At 43.2% G+C, this 20,526-nt stretch overlaps 1 protein-coding gene across 1 annotated transcript; it reads right to left on the minus strand.

The window, feature by feature from the left end:
* Positions 1–1,802: 1,802 nt before the first annotated feature.
* LOC119377880 (uncharacterized) lies at positions 1,803–18,802 on the minus strand (the record flags this gene model as incomplete). The annotated part of the gene is made up of 9 exons (XM_049411658.1): positions 1,803–10,087; positions 10,802–10,952; positions 12,531–12,624; positions 13,031–13,124; positions 13,398–13,483; positions 14,080–14,235; positions 15,405–15,412; positions 15,445–15,567; positions 18,690–18,802. Coding segments are annotated over 9 exons (996 nt in total), but the record flags the coding sequence as incomplete, so codon positions are not given.
* Positions 18,803–20,526: the final 1,724 nt, after the last annotated feature.

Raw genomic sequence — 20,526 nt, forward strand, 5'->3', positions numbered from 1 at the left:
GTTCTACCACAACCTTTTTTCTTCCAACTGTCAATCGGATTGGATCGATTAAGAAACTTATGCTAGATAATGCAAGGCAAAATGTTTGCCAGTAGCTGTAGTGATGCAGTAGCAAGCTGAGGTCAATTCCCTTACTAAAGCCAATCTATTTTGCCTTGCTTGGCCCAATCCAGTCCTCATTTGGTTACTCTACATCTGGCCAGTGTTGGCCTAGACGAATTATGGACATTTTCAGGTGGCACTAGATTGCTTACTATAAAGATGCTATAGTATGTGGCAGAAATATGAAGGAGGACATGAGTTGTAAAGACCAAAAAATCAAAGAAAAAAAAAGCTGTTTATTATATTATTGAAACGTACAGCTATTCTTTCACATGTAATGCCTTACTTAATTTTTAAAAGATCAGTATTTCATCTGCAGTGTATATCTATGCGATGTGTATTAGCTGAATCTGAAATGCTTTTAGGACACTTATTTGGTTTGTGTGAGCGATACCTCACGATCTAGAACAGGGGCAGCTATAAATTTTTGTTAACGTAAAGCCCAAACTGTGTACCATAAAGTGCCGAGAGCAGAATTCTCATTTTGTCCGCATGCAATTCTAAAGTTTGATTTTGTTTTTTCTTTATGGTAGTTACAGCACAAACACTGAATTGTGACCATCTGCTCAATGACTAGTTCTAGTTATGACGATATGAAAACTGTTTGCAGCACTGCACTTACTGTGCTATAATATATAGCTATTTAATAATATTTGCTTTCTGCTGAACATTCTTTTTTTTTCTGCTGCCTCCAGAAACAAAAGAGAGGCAGCTTTGTCTGTCTCCTGAAGTAGGTGACCTACAAGCAAAACTATTGCATATTTGAAATCAGCATAAAAAATAAACAGATCTAATTAGTTTTATCAGGTTTGGCCAAAAACTACAGGAGATATCTCCACAACCCATGTTCAGAACGCATGATGGAAGGAGTCTGTGTCCTCCTTTCGTGTCCTAATAGGACTGCCTCCATAAAGTCATGCGACTGTTGACTGACACAAGCGACGATGGAAATTTGAGCCTTCCTCAAAAAAGGGTCATTAACCACTTTTCCAAGAAATCATCAAATGACCTCTGTATCACAGTTTATTGCCTCACGAATAGATTGCCGCAAAAATTTCTCGAATCAGTCAAGAACGAATGGAGTTACAGGGGTTTGTCGCGCGCTTCAAGTGCCTTCTCTCTTCTCTCATACCGCGAAGCGCGCTGGAAGCTACACAGGGAGGAACAGCACGGGGGAAAGTTACATCTGCACACATCATGACCTTGAGTGCACATGATGAAACACGATCGCTCTCCCGGTGCGATTCAAGCATGCGAGTGTGGCTCACTGTGTAATGTTAGCAGATTATGGAGCGCTGCGCCAGCATGTGGCGGCATCCCGTGGCAAGAAGCACATCTGATCCAAACGACCCTCTTGATTTACGCCAGATGTTGCCCAATAGCATGCTATCTGATGTTTGACGTCAAACAGTGGGCACCAGCAGCTTCAAAGAGTGTGAGTACCGGCCTCTGTATGAAAAGCGAGCTCCTGAGAAAATGGGAACTTTGCGCTCTGCTTGTAAACTCCTTGCAGCACGCGACCGCAAAATTAGGCTGAGATGTTCATAGCAGTGTCTGCAATTCACAGGATGTGTTTTCTCACCAAGCCCGACGGGTGCTTCATGACCCCTTTAAGAGTATGGTACCGCAAGACAAGCCAAGTAAGAAGGCAGGACTGGAGCTAGTGTGCCACATCTACAGACATGAAACAAGTGCATGGGCATATAGCAAATGTGTTGTCTTTATTCAAAATTTTATGTACACACACAAACACTGTTACAAGGTCATATATTATATACACACACACCTTCGTATGCAATACAGCAACTCCCACCCTGTTCAGTAGGAGCGTTCGCACCACTATTGCTTGTAAAAATCTGGCGTCATCTACATGCCACCACTTGCCACGACAGTTGTGTACAATGTACTCTTTTGATCAGACTCATTACACCACTGGCTAGGCGCTGTACACTCCTAACGTGCAATGGAAAAAAGTTAAATTAAAATAAGAAACATAGCAGCACCCGTTTTGACGTTGCATTAAACGCTGATCAAAAAGCCAGCTGTACGCTGATTTCTATTTTTCATGCACACACACACACACACACATGAACACAAAAGGCATAACCGACACGTTAGTTGTGCAGCACAGCCTTATATGGCACAGAACATTCAATTAGCAATTGCTTCTAAGCATTAATCCTTGACCCATTATGCAGTGTTATTAATGAGGAACTAGTAAAACATTAATCTTTTAATTTTAAACATGCATCTGGTGACCTCAAGTCATTAGTAAAGTCAAACCTCATAATGAAGTCGCATCTGACATGGAAACGGTTTCGTTGTATAAAAATATTTGCCATAAACGTATATTTGCAGCATTGTTTTTATTGGCAAGACTATCCTACGTTTACTTCATCACAACTGATAATTCATTATATTTACTGCAAAGACAATGTTCTCTGCCATATATGACGGCACTGCACATATTGCACAACAGAAAAATTTAAGTCATTACGACAATGGCAATATTGGTAAAATACAGAGCGATACGGAATTGAGGGGGCATGACAAACTTGCAGTCATAGACAGCAATTTTCTTTTGCATATGACAATGTCTCATTAATTTCTTCTTTCCGAAACTGCACGGGCATAGGCAAAGGTATTTTGAACACACGAGTTCTGGAGAAACTGCATCCCGGTGCCCTTTAGCAGCATCGGGGAGAATCTAAAAATGAGATCACACATGCGCGCAGGCCAGGGCTGATAGCCAGTTCACACTTCCTAATCTATTTCGTTACCAGTGGGTTGGAGAGTTGTTTTCAGTTTCTGCATCTGAACACTCGGGAGCGTAATGACACTCGGAGCACAGCCACAGTCGCTTATGTCATGATGGCATGTCTAGTGCATACATACTGCAGAAACAGCTATGCTACTACTGCCATCACACTAGCAATTGTTCAGCTGCAGATGCCGCTAATGAAGATCTGATTCACTGGTTCTCACTGAGAGCTGTGAATTGCTGATCAGTGCTTGAAGGCTTGCATGTGTGCTTTAATGTTCATCTCACTCACGAGGGCACTGGAATGCAGTCTGGCCACAGCTCACACGTCACAATAACATTTGTCTGCACCATTACATGCACGTCACCTTTAAAAGCTAAAGCACTTAACACTACAAACCCTGCAGATATACTTGGAAACACAATGCAAAGATGTGAATGTATTAGTTATTTTGGCTGTTTTAGGTTATAGAGTAAGGTAAAAATAATTCTAATGGTCCCTATATAAATCTACAGTAAGAGAAAAAAGAAAAGTTAATCACAATTAAGAAACTTTAAAAATAGGCCTCAGTTACACAAAAATGGTCTGCAGCAGCAAAAGAAGAAGTCTCTTTCTGCAGCAAGGTGCGACATTGGGTTAGTTGGCAGTTTACTTTTAGTTTTTCAAGAAACAAAAAATAAATTAGTAAAAAAATGCTAAAGATGTAAAAGAAATACAACCATATGTCATCAGACTTCTAATTATTGTACGTGTATCAAAATAATAAAAAAATCCTTGTACTGGAAAAAGTGACTGCACCAAGCTTTGATAGGATGAGTTAAAGCAAGTGTGTTTATCAAAAAAAAAAAAGGGGGGGGGGGAATGATAAAGTAGTATAACTCAAGTAAGACCAGCAACATTTCAATGAGGAAGTTCATTACAAAAACTTACAGCTGCGGAACTTTAATTTTGTCCTCAATAGTTTCACAAACTTAACAAAACAGATATTTGTTATTAATGCGGTTGTGTGGTCAAAAGTGCCCATTTTTTTCTTTTCTTTTTAATATAACAGATACAACTCTGCAAAACCATAGCTGATAGAGCATACGCAAGAACCAAATACCTTACAAACACTTTTGGACGTAATTTTTAAATTTGTGCAAATCTTGTTATGCCTATTAAACATCCAGAGACATTTTAAGACACCTTACTCAACTCTCAAGCTGTGGGCACAGTTCTGTTCAGCATGATCAGCACGAATTTCAAAGAAAGTTTGCTGTTGCAAATCCTGTGATCAAGCTTTTCTCAAACTGGTCCCAAATGTCCACATGACCCACAGACAAAAAGGTGTGCTGTGAATTACAGCTGTCAGGTTTGAACACAATAGGATAGGAAATGAAGTTAACACTGTACCTTACTAGTAAATAACACGCCACGTGCAACACAGATCATAGCCTAAATGCATCATCAGGGCAGACTGAAATATTCTGGCTCAAGATGCCCGTACTGGCAGTCAACTACCAATGTAATAAAAAACAACACCAAAAATTGACGAACTTGAGAAACTGTTCTTCAGGACATTAAAAATGAGGTCAGCCCTTACTGACACGCGCATTCATAGAGTTATGCGTATTAATAACGAAGCCCAGAAAACTTTACAAGTGTAGCCATGAAAACCAAAGTGAAAAAGTTGAATGCTGAGACATCTGAGTGGTACATAATTGTCTTAAATGATTTGACCAACGAGTATGTTACTGAAGAGACCTTCAGGCAAGCTTTAAATTTTTTAATGAATACATGATGTGTTAATCTCCGAAACAAACAAACAAAAGCAAAAAAATGGGGACCACAGTGGCCTTTTTATATTATATGAACATGACAAACATTGTTCTGAAAGTTGATCAACAGGACAAGAATCATGATTTAGTGACGTTTTATGCCTTGATCATGCCACAAACTCGCACTTGCTTTTGTGGTCTCATCGTTTGTAGTCACTGCTCGGGTTCCAGAAACGCCCAACTACAATGTTGCCTCCAGAATAAGACATCGTCGACAGAGAAGAAAAAAAAAAAAAACTTGACAAATGGCCAAGGTCACAAGGCATAAATAAAACCATTCAGTAACCACTTCCGTAGCTGACTCTTTAGCTTTCATTTACCCCTTAGCATTCAATCTCATAAGTTCCACGTGAGAAAGATCAGTATAAATTAGTTAAAAATGACTAATCAAGATGAGAAAAATCTTGTAGAAGCTGACAGTGACTGCAAGTAATCAATTGACCAGACTTGGCACATAAGAATCATGTATACCTGGTGCTGTCATTGATCCAGCACATGATCTTACGCTGGTCCCTTCACTTTGACAATATAACACCTGTTCCCATCTGTTTGGTGCTGCCTGTCTCCCTGGGACTGCAAAGTAACTATTTGAAACAAGCAGTGCCATACGGGAGTCTAGAACACGAAATCAAATTTTGAAGTATAAGATGTAGCCTCATGAGAGTTCAGATTTCTTCGTACATGCGGGTGAGAGATTCGTTTGCAGTAAAGTTTCATTAGGACATTCATACAATCGTCCATCTTCCCCCGACTCCTGCCTTTTTTTTTAGATGTTAAGTGGGAACAGCTTTCAATAAAACAACCAAACCAAAACCTCTAAAGGATATTGAAGAATGCTCAGTGGCACCAGAGGCCAGAGTGTGTGCATCGGACAGCCTCATTCTTCTTCTTCACTTATAAGGCAAAAAGAAAGACAAAACAGACCTTAATACTGATTTACACCGTTCCTGGTCCAGCAAACAATTTTGCACATGTAAGGAATGATGAGAAGATTGCAATTTCTGATAATATATCTGGTGACGGCATCCCATTGGTTTAGTAAAGAACACATCACAAAGCTGAAAGCATGGAATTTTCCTCGCTTGCAGCACGGTCTAGCTCTGTTCCTGCCAGACTGTGCTAAGGACGGACGGCCAAGACAAAGGCGCGAAAGACACTTCACGGGAATGAGTCGTATTGCCATTAGAAGAACGTAAATTAGCTCGCAAGCTCCAAACAAGGTGTTCATCTGTGTAAAAATTAATGCTCTTGGGCCTCGATGCATGTTCCACTTCTAGGAACTTAAGCAAAATAGAATGTCGGCTGAGTCGGTGCAAGTTACCCATTTTGAACTTCAATGCGAGAAAAACAGATGTGCTTGGACTCCACCTTTCTTGGTCTAGAGTTGAAAACGATTAAATTCTCAGAACTGTTGCAAATTCTGATAAGTAATCCTCACCGTTCCTTGCTGCTTTTAATTACTGAACCTAGAACTGTTGAACATGAGAAAAAAAGGGGGATCTATTCGAAACTCATGTGCACACATGCACGCACACACGCATTCAGGAAAAGCCAAATAACTAACTGATCCACATCTTTCGTTAGAAGACACCCAGTCGCAACAACCGGCACTTTGCTCCAGGCAGTCAGGTTCACGTTAATGGTACACACTGGCCCAACATTGCTTTTAGTGTAAAAAATGCTGGAAATGGCAGTGACAAGCAGGGGCCTATCCAAACAGACAGCACCAAAGTTCTGACAAGCACATCCTTCAACTAGGCACCTGTTCCTTTACAGTTAGGAATCATTCAGCTATGACCTACCACTCATCAGAGTTGCCATGGTGGGTGCAAAATTATACAAGTACGACTATTCCACTTGAAAAGCACAAAACACAGGCTGAAACAAACTTTCGGGTGCTAAGTTGGCTTCTGCACATTTACATCCAAAATTACTACGCAGTACAATCCAAACTACGTCAGTGCAGCATTCAGAAACGGTGCATTCAGGCAGCAAAAAATGGTTTCACTCCACAAAAGAGACGTCGGACGTTTGGTGCATTTATACACAAGTAGCAATGAACCTACTCTGCAATGCCACAGCTTATCAAGTATGCTGGCTGTTTCGTGTCTCTGGATAATGTATTAGTAATGGCCTCCAAAGATGACTAACTCAAAAGGAAGAGCTAAAATCTTCTTGCTTCCCAAGGACAATAGCGTATACAATCTTCCTAGATTTACAAAACTTCCGAGCTGAACGGTGTCTGAAAAAAATTTCAATCGCTGTCTTGTAATATAAACGATTGACTATGGCAAAAATAAGTGATCGAATCACTCTGGCAAAAATAAAGTGCTGGTTTAGTTCACACTGAGAGTTAAAGCGAGAACACCTTACAATGTTGTTAATACTGGAAAGAAATGGCACACTGCCCTTTACAGTGCTTCACTTGTCATGGTACCTACTTCCACAAGAGACTCAGCCTCACTGTAATAAGCATTGCAATTGCAAAAAAAGGAATCTCTATACTAGAATTGGCCAAAACATGGCAGCAACACGTGCAAGTACAAGTGCTTATTTCTAATGAAGAACGGTGCACACCCAAACACTACGCTGCTGGTGCTAGAGATATGCCATAATATTATACTTGGTGCTAAACATTAGAGAGCTCTTGCTTTGCGTGATATGCAATATGCTACTGTGATATGGTTGGCCCATGGGGCACGTGTGTCCTACGCTATGCAGAACCACAGTGGCCACTGCCGGTCGCTGCAATTGAGCAACAACATGGCTTGAAGTGCCCACACTGATCTGTATTCATGCTTTCTGCTTGTCATGAACTAGAAATTAATGGCAAAATAAGCCACTGCTCAGTTTTACCTTATGATGATAGCAAAGCAATGTTTTGGAAGTATTATTACAATTACATATGTTAGGCCTACCATGCTAGGCCTACTATGCTAAGCCTACTATGCTAGGCCTACAAAGCCTGTACCAAGCCAGGACAGTTTTTATCAACACCTAGATGATGACACCGCAGCATTAATGCCACCGATACGTTGGCGACAATGAACACCCTAAAAGCATATTTATTTCCTGTGTCATCTACTTGATCATCTAACACGGAACACAGTGATAGTATAACCAAACATTCTCTTGATTTGTCTTCAGTAGCATCCTAGAAACTGGTGCGTGCACAGCAGCACTAACACACCACAGTAACATATCATATATCACACTAAGTTAAAAACCCCTTATAATGCAAGCACACAGCAAACTGTACCTCGATTGACAAAAACTGCAGCCATTGGTATCAGGTGGCATGCAGTGCATCTTACACTGACTTCTGGTGCATATATTTTACACTGTGAGAAATGGCCAATTTAACTGCAATTGATTGCATGGGACATATTTTGGCTGGAACCAGAGCGGAGCCACTGTGCTTCGTGCTTCAAATGACGCCATGCTGTAAATACAACGAAAGCACTTTCCTCGTGGGTGTTGCTTTGCATGCGTGTTTTGAAATCAGATGGTGCCCGCAACTTTTTTTATTTGAACTAACCAGAATCTGCAAGCTCAGCTCGACATGCAGACACGCAATGAACAAAAAATATGAGATGTGCATTATTCAACATACTTGCTTCCATGTCAAGACACATAGTTTGAAATTGCTGCATTAGAAGCTCAAATAAATGAGCAAGTAAGAAAGAAGTGCTGTACTTGGTGCGCACCATCTTAATAACACAAAGAACACTGACCAGCATGTTAGCATTTCACAAGGCTCGGTACGACGACGGCTTGGCCGAGCATAACCCCTACTTGACAAACGTTAAAATGTTCTATCACACACTAACTTACACAAAATGTTGCCTCTAGTTGGCATGGATCTCCTGTCTCAATTACTGTCATGCAACTGCATGAGCGGCAATGGGCTACACTTAGAGGCGATGCCTCCACACTATTTACTTCTTGACACACATGATACCGTGGATTTTAACTGTAACGACACATGAAAAATTGGTTTGGATTACTGTATAATCTGATGTTAGAATAGGAAGAAGTTAGAAAACCATTGGTTTCTCCTGGGACATTAGTACAGGGTTAAATTAAAATTCAGGTCAGATTAACTGATCTTGAATTAATGGAAATAACTCCATAAGCAGGTATACCTGTCCTCTTTGATAACAAGGCAGTGCCCAGAGGGTACATACCACGCTTTTATCCACACAGTAGTAGTAGTATATGACACAGTTGCTCAGCTTGTGCACACTGCGGTGATTATGAGATTCGGTGGTACCTTTACACACACCACACTATGCAACTTCAGCCCGCACAGGGCCAACATGAATTCGGTACGGCTCACCACTTACACATTCTTTGTAGGTAGCAAATTTTAAAGCAAGAATGGCTGGACGTGTGCACCGATATCAAGCCCAGCGCAGCTCAGTAAGAAAGAGTACATCCTTGAATAAAACATTTAGGCCTGCACAAGCACTCGACGCAGTGCACCTTGTGTCACATTCCAAGGAATTTCAACAGACAATCTGGTAGCCGTCGAGATACTATTATGGAGGGATTCAAACAATGCTCTCACTTGGCAACTGCTACCTTTCATGAAGAACTGCTTTCACTGCACCAACTGTAAAGCCTGACCTTTCAAAGGACAATGTCCTCCTTTTGTACGCGTCATTTTTGAAAAACATGATTCGCTAGTGATCAACAGTAGTTCAACCAGAGATGTCACTGGAGCCAATGTTTCGACGAGTGGACTTGTCTTTATTGATGCTACAGCTTGCCTTCGACGTTTTCATGAACCAATGCCAACTGAAGACAAATCCGCTTGCCGAGACATTGGTTCTAGCAACAACCCTTCTTTAACCACAGCTGATCACTTCAATTCTCTATCTTCCTGTTATCCTCTGTCTCGATATGAAGTGCTAGCAATACTTTCTCAATGCACCCTAACTAGCTGCTAGTGCTAGCTGCTCGTGGTACTTGTTCAATGCTAAAGCTAGTTGTAAATTCGGTGTTCAGATGGGTACATCCCATTTCTGGCCGAGTGACTTTGTATGGCCCCCCCCATGCCTTCTAAGCGGGCTGAGCAAAATCCACTTCAACCTACATGCAACTCACGACAGCTCGTACGCATACGAAGCTCATATGCATGCAGCTCATATGCATATTGTCGCAGCAACCGTGTCGTGTAGCTGGAGACGACAAACCGCGTCATGCCCAACCGAAACCACCAGTGGCCGCTTGTCATACGCAGGTGCTATTGTGTGGGCCTCCGTGGGTGTACGTAGCCCTCTGACCCTGTGGCTCGAGACTGACGTCCTCGGCTGACGGTGTCATCTGGATGCTCGGAGTGCCACTGCTGCTAGCCCCGCTGCTCCCGACGGGCTGTGCAGTGCTGCTCCCACTGTAGACAGCCTGCACATGTCAGAAGTGCATACCTCAGCAGAAAGCAAGCGCTGCTTCTAACAACTGGCCACTGGTCCATTTGTGTTGATCACATGGCACACGAAATCTATTAGTTGAACCCTCTTCTTACAGACCAATTGCTACTGCACTATTCTTACATGCCATCTTGTACGGGAAATCCACTCGAAGTATGGGTTCAATTGTGACGGACTGATGCTTACTTCAACTCCTCTTCATGCCAAGAACACTTAATGAATGGAACCAGTTTTCATGACCACTCATGCATATTTGCACGACTGTTAGTAATACCTTGTTCATTCTCCGTATACCTAAACTTCGTGTAATGCCACCTTTATGGCAGTCCTTAAAGTTATAAAACGAAAATGACAAAAAAGAAAAGAAAAAGCAAATGAGACACCACAAGCTCTCTCTTATGTTGATTGTGTGGTTAAACACTGAAGAGCAAGAAGCATGTTCCTCAAACATCTGAGTTACAGGCACTGTTAGCTGACGCCACTTACACCATCTCATTACAGCTATGTAACTTATACCAATTCTCCACCATCGCATGCCTGTGATTCATGGAAGCTGAATCTCGGGAGCTGTGCAGGAAAGACAAAAGTCGAGGTACACATGAGAGCCGAGTGTTATCACGAAGTTTCAAGTCAGCCGACACAGTCCCAGCCGACTTTTGCTCAGACCTTAGTTCGTAAAAGGACCCACCTTGAGAACCTGCTGGCAGGCATCCGAGTCCAACGGTATTGGGTCTTCATTCTCACGGTTGAAGATGATCAGTGCAATCTTGGCCGGGTGGGGGACCGCCGGGGGAAGACTGGGTCGCTCACTCCCGCTCTCCTGCCGCTTCCATGGGGGCCTGTCAAGCAAAGGAGCGCCTTTTGTTTCAGTCGTGCTCGTGGGCCAACCCACATTTATATGCCCACAAAACCGTGAAATTTATTAATAATAATTATTGGGGTTTTATGTCCCAAAACCACCATATGATTATGAGGGACACTGTAGTGGAGAGCTCCAGAAATTTTGACAATTCGATGTTCTTTAACGTGCACCTAAATCTACGTACACGGGCCTCTAGCATTTCGCCTCGATTGAAATGTGGCCGTTGTGGCCGGGATCCAATCCTATGACTTTCGGGTTAGCAGTCGAGCACCATAACCACTAGACCACCATGGCCAGTGTGAACTTTATTAAGGCGAAAGCCTTAAGCGTGCGGTACAAAAGCCATGTGGGCTTAAAAAAAATCAGATAAAAATTAGGGTTCAAGCCAGAATCGAACTCGGGTATTCTGCAAGGCAGTCAAGTATTCTGCAACAAAACCATAGTAGTGCTTAAAGCCACTTTGGAAGAAGACCCTATACAGTCGTCACGTCGGGCGAGGTGTCACTTTAACGAACGTAATGCTGCGTGGAAGAAGCATAGAATCGCACCAGGCATCGCACCATGCGCACTGCATAACGAGTGGTTGAAAGCTGCAAACCCATTACAAATGGCTGAGCTATAATTTATCAACATCACCAGCCACAGCATCAACAAAGTGTGCAGCTACTCATATGAGCTCTTAAGCTCCGATGATGATAAAATAGCCATACTGGATGGCTTTCGCCTTCAAGTAGTTTTAGGCAAGTGCATAAGGGACCCGTGAGTTTTTTATTATTTGTAGAAATCCTGCAGACATTAAAGTGAAAGGTATCGCAAGGAGGTATCCGCAGAAATATCCGTAAGTTTATTTATGAAATAGTCACAAAATATCGACAGAAGTTGCAGCTGCCATCATACAATTGTTTCTAAGAGTTATTGGCATTGTTGCTTGCATGTCCAAACAACTAAGCAAGTCTAAAACTTCGGTTTCTAAAAATATTATTGGTTGTGACTGCATCTTTAATGCCTAGAAATTAGTTACGCTGTGAACAGGAGGAAAAAAAATAAAAAGACTGCTGATCTTATCATGACTTTTAAAGCAGCTCTACCATAGGTCAGCAAAAAAGTAGAGCTCACTCAGACTCACTCGAGAAATATATTTTGCGCTTAGGGCTTACTGGGATTCAGACTCACCAATATTTTCCTCGACCGGGCCCACTCGGACTCAGACTCACTAAAATTTTTCTCAACCAGACCCACTCGGACGCAATCTCACCAAAATATTACTCACCCGGACCCACTCAGACTCATGGCCCGGTCTGAGTGAGTCTGGGTGAGTGAGTTTGCCGACCTATGAGCTCTACAGACCAGCCATTTTACAATGAAGTGGCAAAAGTTGCCGTTTATGCATCAAATTAAAACTACAAAGAGGCGGTTTTGCAGCTCTAACGAGTCTTTTCTATCAGTCCTATCCAAACAGTATGCCATTACAACATTCTTGAGTAACGCAAACACAGCAAGCAATAAACAAAAGAGAATTTTCACCAATAGTTCATTGCCTGCTAACAGCTCTCACCTTTTAGTTTTGGACGTGGTTGTGTGGCCAGCAGCGGATGACTGAGGGTTGAACGCAGATGGATCCAGGTAAGGAGTGTGTATGTGGATCTTCCCTGCACAGCAACAATTGCCAGTACAGCTGCTACACTGCATCATGCGAAATGCAACGAGCTTGGAGAAGTACTACAAATATGAAACGGGACAAATTCATTAGCATAGAAAAAAAAAGATTTTATTGCAAGTTCTTTTGTTGCTTTCACATAACAAGTTCAGAAATGGTGCTAAGCCATCAGAATTCTACTTGGCAAACATTTCCTGAGGAACAACTGGCTTCAATTCTCCAACGACAAACATATCGCCGACACTTCCGACAAAGACCTTTGTTCCCGTTTCCACGGCAATCCAAGACTACAAGTAAATAATCGTAGGTAACTAGTTCAATACAAATCATAGTCAACAAAGCCCAAAGCTTGAGTTTTGAAAGGAAGCTCCACAGTGTAAGCCGGACAGAAGACGCACCTTTGGGAAGGTGGACAACCCTGGATGTGTCTATGTCCACGGCTCCGTGCGTCTGCGCAAGCTCCCTGTACTTAGTCAGATCCACGTCCACCACCTGTTCGTGCAAATGAGATAGTCAAGACACCGGACATGCATGCACGCCAGGTGCTGCGTAGGATAATGCTAGGAAAACATAAGGCTGTAATTGCTTCGAGAAAGGAATAACTGTTTTAGTGCGGCTAATATTTTCAATAATGTTTCTTTTCTTTTCATTATCATACTGATCGCTCTGAACAGTGAAACCACAAGAAAACAATTCTTAGAGTTAAATCTTTAGAAAGCATCTTACTTGAAGGAGCCAAGGGCAACAGCCAGACAAAAAACAAACCTGGAGCGTAAAGGCCACATCATCCTCTAGCAGGGGCACCAAGAACTCGGGTGAGAATGTCTCAGAGTACAGCTGGGCTGCCAAGCCTGCAATAAAGGCAATCCCCTTTTTCACGAAAAGCATGGACCAGCTGATAGCAATCCTTGGTAAAGCACAAGAATTATCAACATTTGAACATCATTTCACAAACTTGGATAACCAGAAAACTAGAAGAATGAGAACAACAACAAAAACACCCAGAAATGGAGACTTGGTGTCGTCTTTTGTCACAGTGCCTGTGCGCTGCCCCTTCTTGCTCGCTTTTTTTTTTCAATATCATGTCTGGTGCCTGAGAAACAGTGCAGAGTGCCACGGAGGTGCATCGTGCTGTTGTTTCAGTCACTCTGCTGTTATGATATCAGAGTGTTTAACAATTCTGCATTACATATGAACCTGTGCTTATAGCGAGACTAGTCCCGCATAGCAATACCTTTGCTCCAACAACAGAACACCCCCAGACGCTTAGAAATGCAAATGACAGAAATGCGTCGCACGAGAGACCTAACTTGACCGTCGCACCTAAGCTAACCTAACCAAACAGGACAACAACGCACTGTGAGGGGCAGTGTACCAGATACCGAGTGTAAAATCATTAGCTGCTCGTTGCAAACTTCGACCTCACAAAATCTAGTAGGTCACTGACCGAGCCAGTCCTTCTCCTCGAGCCCCCGGTCCTGCCAGTGGGCTGAGGGCAGCTGGGGCAGCAGGTGTTGGGCCAACTGGACCCTGCGACCAGCGCCGAGTGCAGGCCAGCAGCCGTCATGCGTGTCCGCTGGCGACAGCCCACGCCCAGGCCCAGCTGCAGCTCACGCTTGCGCCTGCGTCAGTGGAGCAATCGTAGCTCTCTCGGCTCCACTCCCACATATCTTGGTGTTTATGAGAGTGCATTGCAGTGAAGTCACAAGCGTGCCACTGTTGCTACCTCCAAGATATCAACAGGCCAGGGGAAGATGGAAGCTTGAAGCGATGAAAAATCCTTGGAACGCATGGTGTCGCTGGAGCCAATGCTTTGACAAGCAGTCTTGTCTTTTTCAAGGCTGCAACTGTTGGAGCCTTGAAGTTGCAGCTTTGAAGAAGACAAGACCACTTGTTAAAGCGTTGGCTCCAGCGACACCAAGTGTTCCAAGAATTTTTCATCGCTGTTGCTATCTCTGTAACACACAAAAAAAAAAGAAAGAAAAGGAAGGAGCCCCCAAACTGCATGATTTATTGCTCTTGAAAGACAGACTTCAATTTACATATCGTACCACAGTTGCAATACCATACACAGAAACTATACTATACTGTACAGAAGATTGTAAGCTTTGCGATACGATCAGCAACATATCGTCTATGAATAGCACTTGAATCTAAAGCCTGCTAGCACAGTGATTAGAAGAAATTTGTGGCACACTACGGGCAGAAACATCCGAAACCCTCGGCAGCCAAAGGATTAATGAAATCACTGTATCAGACTGCACCTGAATCAGAAAATGTTGTACCCCGATTGCTCCTATGCAAAAACTTTCTTACAGCGCGACTTCATTGTATATACCCAAGTATGCATGAGATATAAGAATATAAGATCTTTCTGGTGTACACACGTTCTGCCGAAGAGGTTGTCAAATAGTTTGCTCAAGCCAAATAATTGTGAACAAATGAAAAAGGATGGGCACTGCTCATAGAGCCTTTGTATGTATTTTGCAAGGATGACATGTCCAGGGGTGCTATTCTGGACACTGTTGAATTGCACCATTTTGCCATATTTGCCATCTTGTCAACTCTGAGTGGCCCAGGGGACTGCTACGACCTCTCTGATTGGCACAAAATGCCGCCATTATGAAATCTGACAGTGTCCAGAATAACACCCCAGGTTCAGCAATCAATCAATCAATCAATCAATCAATCAATCAATCAATCAATCAATCAATCAATCAATCAATCAATCAATCAATCAGGGTCATTCAAGACTGCATTCATCACACTCACCCACTGCACTGTAAGGTAGCAACATAACAAACATGCTCACTTGTCCACTTCCGCCTTGAGCGCCGACACCATGTTGTTCAGCTCGGCCTCGAGGTCCCGATAGGGACTCCTGTCTCGTGCCAGGGTGGACGCAAATGGACTGAAGCACTGCTCCACAAATTGGCTGCCAGAAATAACAGAGCAGTGTTTCTTTCTACCAAGTGATCAACATGTCTAAGCAAAATGTAGTGTTTATTACTCATTGCAGGACACCACGTAAACCTACTGCCAGTAATAAATTTAACAGCGCTACAGATAAAAACTGGTGAAGAGCACAAACACAGCGCTGACTTTCAACTACATTTAATAGCAAAGCAAAGACAATGTATATACGATATGGAGGCATGCGTAGAAGAGGGTGCAGTTATCAACCATGTCAATGACTATAGGATGAGAAATCACTTGTCACATGTTGACTGTGCTTGAGGACAGTACAATTCAACACTGAATGAAATGTGCAATCTCTTTTTGCAACAGCGCAATTGATGGGGAACTTACACACTTGCGTGTGTGAGTCCTTTGCCAGTCCTTGCCTGTTGCGCTGTTCTTAAAACTTATTACTAGGGATGGGCGAATAGTGAATTTGAGGTTCGAAGCGAATCCAAAGCGAATAGTGATTTGGTCGAATAATTTCGAATCGAATAGTTCGAATCAAGGTCAATCTAAATAGGTCGCGAAAGTCGGAACGAAAAGTGGTCGGAAACCTATTGCGACAAACATCAACACCCGCGTGACGACTAAAGCGCTACTAGGTGAGGAGGGGACAAATAATGAAAACAAAAAATTAATTAAGCGTTTATTTTCATTAGTTTTAAATTTATTTGTCACGAATTAAATTAGTAGATTACTTTAATCAAACTTTAGTCTTGGGTATGTGGTTGAGTGGCCAATTTTTTTCGTTTATTTTCAGAAACAGCGGGCACATGCAGGCAGTCTGGTAACATGGGCCAACGGTTTTGCGCATTTTGAGATGCAAATGGCGTCGCTCGTTTTTGCGCAGTAGGTTTGTGCCTGTCGTCCGTAGATATTTCCTCGCATAACCGTTTGTTTTCTAGTCGTGGTACTTGGCAGAAGGTAATATAGCCCATCGCAGCCATCGGGAAGCGTTTCAGTGACTGTTTTGCCAGCGCACGGCCGGCGTGCTGTCGCCCTTCGGGACGATGAGTCCGCCACGCTACGCGAAGAAACGCTGCGCTGTCTACGGATGCAAGAGCAACACGTGTGCAAGGTTTGTGTGTGTGATGATGTGGATTGTGTGGCCCGTGACGGGGCGAAGAGGGAACGACAGTTCTGCTCTGCGGTACGCCTTGGAGGGGAAGTCGACGAAAAGGAAGCGCGAGCGGGGCGTGCGGCTCGAGGAGTTGGAGCGCGACACGGTTGGAACGGCAGCCGCTGGTCGGCGGTTCGGGTCGCGACATCGCTTAACCAGGCGTCCGGCAGCCATGTGGACCTGGTGAGCCTGATTCCCGCTCTGTGCCCGGTGCTGACACAGAGACCGGCAGCCTAGTCTGTTCCTGGCGTGAGGTTCTGGGGCCCGAGTGGTGTCACGAGGTGGCCGCGGCTCATGTTGGCGACGGGCAGCCAACCTGCGCTGCAGTGGCCCGGTGATTTACCGGCCTGCAGTGCCATCATCACCACCACTACCACCTCGCCACGGTCAAGGCAGCGTGACTGTTGACTGCCCAAGGAGTACTGGTGACGACCGACCTCGCCGCAGCGGCAACAGTTCATAACGGCGAGAAGGACAGTTTGTGTGCGAGGCGCGTAGGATGTTTAGGATGTAAATAAGGAATGCTGTAGTGTGTTGTGTGTGAATCGTCAGAGTTATCGGTTGTGTTAAAGTCTGTGTTGTGTGTACAGAATCACCTGACTGCCGGTTGAATTATTTCGGATCCTGGGCCCACATTACACCATCACAGTGTGCACGTTGAATTATGCTACTTCTGATTTTTGTGTTATATATCTTGGGGTAATATCCTGTTCAACTGCAATATTTCGCCAATAAAATACACCTTATTTATCAAATCTGTCTTTTTCGTCTTCCCGTTATCTTGCAGGCTTCCATTATGGAGCCGTCATAGTGATAAGAAAAAGAACATGCAGCTATAAAAAAAAAAGTGAGAAGCGGCGCCCTGTCAAAAAAATTTCATAATTTCGCGCCCATCGCGTTAAAACGTGACGTCATTTCCGCTTCCGGTTGTGACGTCATCTTTTTCTTTTTTTTAAATTTTGTTTGTCCCCTCCTCACATAGATGGCGACTGTTGCAACAACTAGCCACCGGCTTGACACGTGGGCTTCTACGGAAGTTACGCTACCAGTTTACATATACCTTGGTTCGAATAGCATGTACCACATATTATGAAAAATGAGCATTTTCGTCATGACCCTTGCACAATATTTTTAAGGATTGGAACTAGGTATGAGTGAATGTCACTTTTTTGGTTTGAAATGAAGTGGAAGCAAGCTTGAATATTATCAACATTTGAATAGCAGTAGAATGCAAGTTATAAGGGGTACAATACGTTACAATTTAAAAATTACTATCCTTAGCACATATAAGCCCGTATAATACGCTTTTAAACTTAAAAAAAATATTTACACTTAACCTTGAAGTGTGGCTTCGCGGCAGTGCAGATTTCCCCTGGCTGGGTAGTTTCACGGTCAAACACATATATTCGATCAAACACATGTGCGGTCAAACAAATATATTCGTTCATTTCGAATACTTCGAAATTTCGAATAATATAAATTCGTATCGAAGCGAATTCGAATACTTTAATAATATTCAAAATGACCGAATATTCGCCCATCCCTTCTTATTACGTCTTACCAATATGCCCAAATTTCCACCCTTCACTACTTCCAGTATAGTGCAGTTTTAAAATGCACCAATGACCACTTGCTCAACATTTCACTCTTTCTGCATTTGTCAAAAAACAGCCACTAAACAGAGCCGTCTAAACACAACAAAAGAAGGGAAACAGATTGAGGAGGTTGTTTTTGTTAGATGCAATCAGCTGAAGTCAAAGATAATGAAGCAAAAAAAAAAAAGCATAGGGGATGTTGTAGTTTCTTTTTGTTGTTGTTATTTGAAGTGTAATAATTACACAATAAAGGAAAAATTCAACTTTACGAAAAAATAACTTGACACCACTAGGGGACTGAACCCACAACCTCTGCATATTACAAAAATCGTATTGCAAAAATAAAAATAAAAGAGGACATCTTGAGCAGTGTGTACTCACTCATAGGCCTTGAGCGGCTCCAATATCTGCTGTTCCGTTTGTTGCCCGTAGATGGAGAGCTGCTCCAATTCCACTTTGGCCAAGAATGCTGTGAGGGCTTGCTCCGGATTTATCTGCATGCACGTACAAGGAAGTCAGCTATACCGAGTGTAACATTTTTGAAAGGCTGCATCTCAAACCTATGCTGACATGCCATGTTGCAAGAATATGCTCAATGCCAGGATCGATCAGCCTACATAATTATGGTAAGCTTTCTGTAGCGACGAGATACACACAAGGTGTGGAAGACTGTAGAATAATGCTAACTCAAGCTTTCAGTAACAGCCATATGACGCGAGTTTGGTACAGCAACAGGTGCACCCATGGGTATGGCAGACCTGTCAACTGCAAGGATCTTTAGTACACACTACAGCAAAAAGTACACTAAAATATTTCGTTAAAAATACTAACAAGTATTTCATAACTCATATGATGGCAGTTTATTGTATAAAAATATGCAGACATTGCTCGCCACAGAAGCTGTGAACAGGAACTACTTTCTGCAGCTAGGACAATCTGCATTACATGCAAACAGAAACATTCCTCACGAAGTTTTATTTACAAACCATCCACACAATAGCAACTATAATTTCTACTGCCTTTATACATTGGTTGCAAGTTGACTTATATTACTGTGTATAGGACCGAATAACAGTCATCAGGCTCCGAAAATCGATCAGTGATTGCTTATTCATATTCTCTTAAAGTTAGTTGAATGACTCTAAATTAGATGCAAATGAAAAATTGTAATAAGATTACAGGTGCCATTACGATAATTGCCATTATGATATGAATAAGGTGCCATTATGATAATTGTAAACATGCTCTAAATAAGTAAGGTACTGGTTTGGATAAGTTGATAGCATTTAGTATTCGTAGGCATCTTTTATACAAGCACAATGAAATGCAGACAAGAGGCAAACACATGCACAAGTGCACTGCGCTTGTGTTTGTCTACCCTCTGCTTTTCATCGTCCTGCCCACAAAGTAAGAACAGACAGGAGCGGCAACTTTGCTCGCCTGGAAGGGGACACATTCTGCCATGCTGGTTCCTGCTTCACAGCATGTTCACCAGATGGCACTAAGAATGAAGAAAAGCTGCGGAGGAGAGACACCGGTCCTCGAGAAAAGCTGTGGGCGGGGGTTCTCTCTGTCGTTGCTATAGAAACGACGCACCATCGCGCTTCACCATGTTCCTGTGTCTGATTGGCAACTCCTTTTGTCATCTGCTCCCGACTTGCCACTCCCCGTCGCTGTCGCCGCCGGCCTTTGTCAGTCAGCCCATGCACTCATGAGAGCAGGTTGTTGAATGATTTCCACCTGCCTCAACAGATAGCGCTGTGCGTTGTGAGCAGCGCAAGGGGAGGGTGTGCGAATGCGTGAAGAGGAGCAGAGGGAGACAGCAAACGAATGAGTTGGACCACCGCACCCCTGTCGCATCGTTTGTCCCAAGCGAATGCGTTGCGTGGTGGCAGAGTAGGCACTCCTGTCTTATCTTACTCTGTGGTCCCGTCTGAATGCAAAATGCCTACAATTACAATATGCTCCAAATGTTTGGCATCTTACAATAAAATCAGTTAGCAGCAGCTTTGATAAGGGCACCTGGTACAAATGGTCCTGCGAGAGTCCAGGTCCCGCCACCCGTGTTACCATCCAGCTGTCGCCCACCGGCACCCGGGCTCGGCGCTTGATGACACCATGAAACAACAGCGCATCCCAACACCGCACCGCTGCCCACCGAAACACCGCAACTGCATAACAGCACGCACAAGAGCCCAACTGTAGAGCAAAGCAGGCT

The sequence above is a fragment of the Rhipicephalus sanguineus genome, unplaced genomic scaffold (genome assembly GCF_013339695.2).
Source record: "Rhipicephalus sanguineus isolate Rsan-2018 unplaced genomic scaffold, BIME_Rsan_1.4 Seq6, whole genome shotgun sequence".
Classification (NCBI taxonomy): Eukaryota; Metazoa; Arthropoda; class Arachnida; order Ixodida; family Ixodidae; genus Rhipicephalus; species Rhipicephalus sanguineus.